Source organism: Rhagoletis zephyria, unplaced genomic scaffold (genome assembly GCF_001687245.7).
Source record: "Rhagoletis zephyria isolate East Lansing unplaced genomic scaffold, Rhagoletis_zephyria_1.1 Rzeph_scaffold_16087, whole genome shotgun sequence".
Taxonomy (NCBI): Eukaryota; Metazoa; Arthropoda; class Insecta; order Diptera; family Tephritidae; genus Rhagoletis; species Rhagoletis zephyria.
The window spans coordinates 7,112-12,256 of record NW_016173152.1 but is presented as its reverse complement, the minus strand read 5'-3'; the positions used below and the strand labels follow the sequence as shown (position 1 = coordinate 12,256).

The 5,145-nt window shown below is 37.7% G+C and overlaps 1 protein-coding gene across 1 annotated transcript; it reads right to left on the bottom strand.

Annotated features, from left to right (window-relative positions):
• Positions 1-398: 398 nt before the first annotated feature.
• LOC108379292 (LIM homeobox transcription factor 1-beta.1-like) lies at positions 399-4,128 on the bottom strand (the record flags this gene model as incomplete). Its single annotated transcript, XM_017635636.1, has 4 exons — positions 4,075-4,128; positions 2,624-2,838; positions 1,113-1,300; positions 399-761 (listed from the first exon to the last, which is right to left on the bottom strand). Coding segments are annotated over exons 2-4 (705 nt in total), but the record flags the coding sequence as incomplete, so codon positions are not given.
• Positions 4,129-5,145: the final 1,017 nt, after the last annotated feature.

The following is a 5,145-nucleotide window of genomic DNA, read 5'->3' as shown; positions in this document are numbered from 1 at the left end:
CCAGGACTACGATCTGTACGATCGCTGATCGCGAAAATTTCGTGCATTTTTAAGACTTTATAAATATTAACAAAATTAAAAAAAAATTTATAAATATTTTTCCAAAGCACTCATGGAAATTCGAATTAAATAGATACTACTGGTGCTAGTGATTCTCTAACTCTGAAAATATTCACACACGTTTTACGCGACTGCCTCAAATTTAAGTGACTACAAAGGAAATAATTTAAAAATGCCGGTTTGGGCACTCAAGAAACAGGCTTGCTTTACGTTTATGATTCTTTTGCATTTACATAGTAACTGCGCATAAATACATATTTACGTACATACATAAGTGCTAGTAGAGGCGTAGCAGAGTAGCAGGTAGCGTCAAAGAAGCGCAAGTGCAAGTCTCTTACCTCCTTTGATATTGTTAGCAACGCACCTTTATTGGTTTCCATGCAATTAAATGACGTATTCTCATTTTCATCTTTGATAGAGCGCATTTTTACAGCGCCATCTGCACAGGAGGATACATCGCCAACGCCAATGCCAACGCCAACGCCAACGCCACTCCCACCACTACCTCCGCTGCCAACGCAAGCGGAAAACGGCGACTCCAGCAGCGATTCACAGTCACTGTGCGCTTCGTCTTTAATCTTCGCCAAATTGCTACTGTCCGATTCTTGAGAATCTTGTGAGTCGCTAGCTCCTTTCGAGTGTTCCTGCTTCGCCTTCTTTTGGATTTTTTTCACCTTGGCACGCTGATTTTGAAACCAAACCTAATGTGGTGAGTAAGCAAGGAAGTGTTGGCTATTAGTGTACATAAGTTTGAGCGGAATTTAAGTCAGTTTTCTGCAAGAGGATCTACCTTTATTTATTTTTGTTTTTTTTTAGTTTTATTATTAGCATGATTACACACATTTTTTTATTTATTTTTTCAAGTCATAATAAAATAATGTAGTCACTCACACCTTCCTGGTAATTAGACTAACTGGTTAAAAATTATTATTTTATAGTGTATTTCATTGTTGTAAACTGAATAAAAAATACGAGTAAATAACAGGATAACCAGGCAGGTGGGAACATCCTTATGTTAAAAAAAAATATGTTTACATATAACGCATCTTTACCTGTACAATTCTTAAACTTAATCCAGTCTCCTTTGCTAAATTCTCTCTTACTTTTCGGCATGGTTTTGGCGATAACTCAAAAGATGCTTTGAAAGCCCTTCTCTGCTGCGTATTCAGAATGGTGCGTGGTCGCTTAGGACCACGTCGTCCATCCAATTTCGGCGTAAATAAGTCATCGCCATAAAAATCTGCGCGTAGAAAAAATAAATTAAACAACATATGAGCACATACATACATACATATACACACATATATGTACATTAGACCAGTCCACCTTACACGCAACCAAACAAAAGTTCGCTGTGCACCTCTGAGTTTATTTCGGAATATTTTGCAGGGCGATTTCCTAAAAACATTTTATTGTTTGGCCGAACCTACATACATACATACATATGTAGGTGCACCAAAAAGTTTAAAAACTTTTTACTAAAAAGCCGTAAAGTATGTATATTAGGGCGGGTTGATTTTTTTTAGATCGTTTAGCAAAAACGTAAACTACATACAATTCTAAGAAAATTCTCCGAAGAAACCATGTATCTAAAATAAAATCCTAACCCGCGCCTCTCGACTTGTAAATTTATATGGCTGCCTTTGCCAAAAAAATAAATGTTAGAAAAAATAGGTTTTTCCAAAAAGAAATCGAATTTTCTGAATAAAATTGTTTAGTAAGGTAGTTCTTTTGCACTTTATATTTTTTCTACACTCAAAATTTTTTTTCATTAAAAAAAATATTCACCCAAGCACGCAAATCAGAGGAGATGTAAATTGGGGTTCAACTGCTTTTTTGATGATCGAATATTTTGATTAGTCTCAAAGCAAAACCTGTATTGCATAAACTATAATATAATATAATAAAACAAAATATATTTCAAAAAAAGAAAATAATTTTAGCGAAAGAAGAGGAAAAAAATTTTCAAGTCGAGAAGCGCGGAATAGGGTTTGATTTTAGACCCATGGTTTCTTCAGATAATTTTCTTAGAATTTAATGTAGATTACGTTTTTGCTATACGATTTTTAATTTTTTTTTCATCCATACAAATCAACCCGCCCTAATGTATTTTTTAAATAGTTCTACTGGAATATTTGAAATATTACCTTAGCAAAAGTATAATGATTTTTTGCGATATTTAATTTACTGGCATTGGGGTGAGACGTTATGGTGATAAGAACTGAGATCTGGTTGGTAAGTACTAGAACAGAGTACCTGAGGACAATGAAAAGAAATTGCCTACTCGAGGTAAAAACATTGATATGTATCATACTTTCAAATTCGATTGTAAATGCCGAAAGTATGACGAAAAATGCAAAAACCAACCACTGCGGTCGGGCAAAAAAAATTTATATTTTTTCTAAATTGCCTAGCAAAATTTTTTTAGAACCAGAGGTGTAAGGCGAACAATTTTTCTGGTATGGTCGAATGTACATACAAACAAAATTGCAAACATTTTCATATAAATGGTGAATGAAAACTAGCGTATTTTTAGTTTCGACTTTTGTGACGTCCAACCTACCATAACCCTGCAGCATTTCCACCTCCTTTTCATAATCCAAACGGCAGAATAGTTGACCCTGCTTCACCACATACTGCTCTCCCTTCTTCAAGATGCCGCCGCATACAACGCAGGCAAAGCATTTCAAATGGAAAACGCTGTCAAAAGTTCGCATAACCAGCTCATCGGAGGCGATTCTGTGACCACAGCCGAGGCATCGATTGCGCAGAAATTGTCTGTGAGTATGCGTATATGTATGTAATAATGTAATAAGGTAACTTTTATAAAATAATTTTAGATTAAAGTTATGAATATGTATGTATTGGATTGTTGTTGGTAAGCAACCCTCATCATAGAATTCTCGGGCCTCTCTATGATAATAATGTTTACCTTGACTTTACGAGTCAGCCAGGCGAAATTGTTTACACATCGCTTAGCCCATCAAAAGTATTATGGTGTTTAGTCAACCTGAACTTAAAATTTTTGTGTCTTTAAACATAGGTTTGAAAAGTTAAAGTTATTTTTTTTTTATTGTTAAGCACCATTAGAAAAAAATTATGAGTGATTGTCACGGGCGGGACGCGATAAAACATTTCAAAATCTCTAAAGTAGGCACTTATAATATAATGAAATAAATGAAATAGGTCTGCATAGTATAAACACACTCTAGTTATGAAATTAGAGAAAAATCTCCAAAGTAGTAATTAAGCAATACGAAATTTAAAACTTTTTTGTCACGGTTGGGACATGCAAAACCGTAGTGATTTCATTTCATTATACATATAATTTAAATGCCTATTTTTCTTCAATGCCATGTTGCTTCTTTGGAACGAAGAAAGATCGAGACATTTATTCTCCACTTCAAAAAAATAATAACTTTGTAAATACTTGATTTTGCAGAGCTTTCTGTATTAAGAAACATTGTCGTATTCAATTACTTTTCTAATGTTGAAGTTTTGAGTGCATTTACAGTGTAATAAAAAAAAATATAACTAAATTTTTTCTTCGAAAATACGTTAATTTGAAGTATTTAGCATTGATTCATCAAACATTCCATGTTCAATATGTTACTTTATAATTGGGCACAAAGTTTCACTTACTCATGGAATACCCCTAGTCTAATATTTGGAATATTTTGCTTTGTTTGTAACCGAATTCTAAGAGGAATACACAAATATTACGTATACGCCCTGACAATTGATTGGGATTGAGCGTTTATTTAATTAGATTACTTGAATGCCTTAAAGCTCTTCAAGCTTTATCTTGTTTGCTTTTATGTTATGTACTTATACTTTACTTATTTTTAATTGCACATACCTACATACATATCTACTAAATATGAAATATGTAAGTACATTTCATAACCATTCGAACAATAAACATACTAACGGTACCCAAATAAATGTGTATATACAAACATATACATATATATATATACGCATACATATTGCAAATCATGAGCAAATATTTACCTTTCATAGTCTATGCGACAATAAAGTTTGCCATCGCGCGCATAACAGGAGTGGAGCAAGTGCAGGGCGCAGGTGGCACACTTGAGGCATCCCTCGTGAANCCGCGGCGGTGCGGCAAGTCAAGGCCGTCAGCGACGACGACATCGGCAAATGCAGCGACAATGATAATGGCAGCGCCATAGGGAGCCCGAGTGTAACAGCGGCCGCGGAGTCACATTTGGTGCCAGCCTTTGTGGCGTGGCGCAGTGATGTGGATGGCGTGGGGGGCGTGTGGCAAGGCGGCGAGTTGCCCTCGATTGGAAATTGTGTATGTTGCGAGTGCGTGTCGAAATGCATTTGCAAGTGTTGTTGTTGTTGTTGCTGTTGTTGCTTTTGCAGGAGTGACCCATGCGACTGCATAGTGACAAATATACTGCTGTTGGTGTTGTTGTTGGCATTGTTTGTGCTGCCATTGTTGCCATTCAGGCAATTAGTTAGGTTACTATTGCCGTTGTGGTCAATGCAATTGTTGTTGTTGTTGGTATTTGTGGAATACATGGCAGCCGTGTTGCAGGCGTCATTGCAGTGGCCGCCTCCCCCCCCAAGCCCACCGTCGCCACCGGCAGCAATACTCAAGTTGAAATCATCCATTGCTGTGCCATTGCCGCAGAACAGGGAGGCGGGACCCAAGGGTGGCGGCCGCCCTTGGGTACCCGGACTCGAAACCGGCCCGGTTACTGGTATATTCAACTCCATTGGTTGATGTGGCTGCTCCTGCTGCTGCTTCTGACCGCCATTGCCGGAATTGCTCATTTTGTTACAGTTGCTGTTGTTGTTGTTGTTGTTGTAGCACTTGTTATCATTCATGGAATTGCCATTATTTTTGTGGCTATTGCAATTTCCCATGACATTTGTGTAAAATGTCGTTGATGCCGATGTTGCCGATGCCGATGCCGATGTCGATGCCGATGTCGATGTCGCCGCCGATGCGGTCGGTGTTGTCGGATTTCCGTTTATTTCACCGCAGGCCACTCCTCCCGCGCCACCACACAACACCTCCCTGGACGGCACTGACGCGGCTCTTACGCCGTC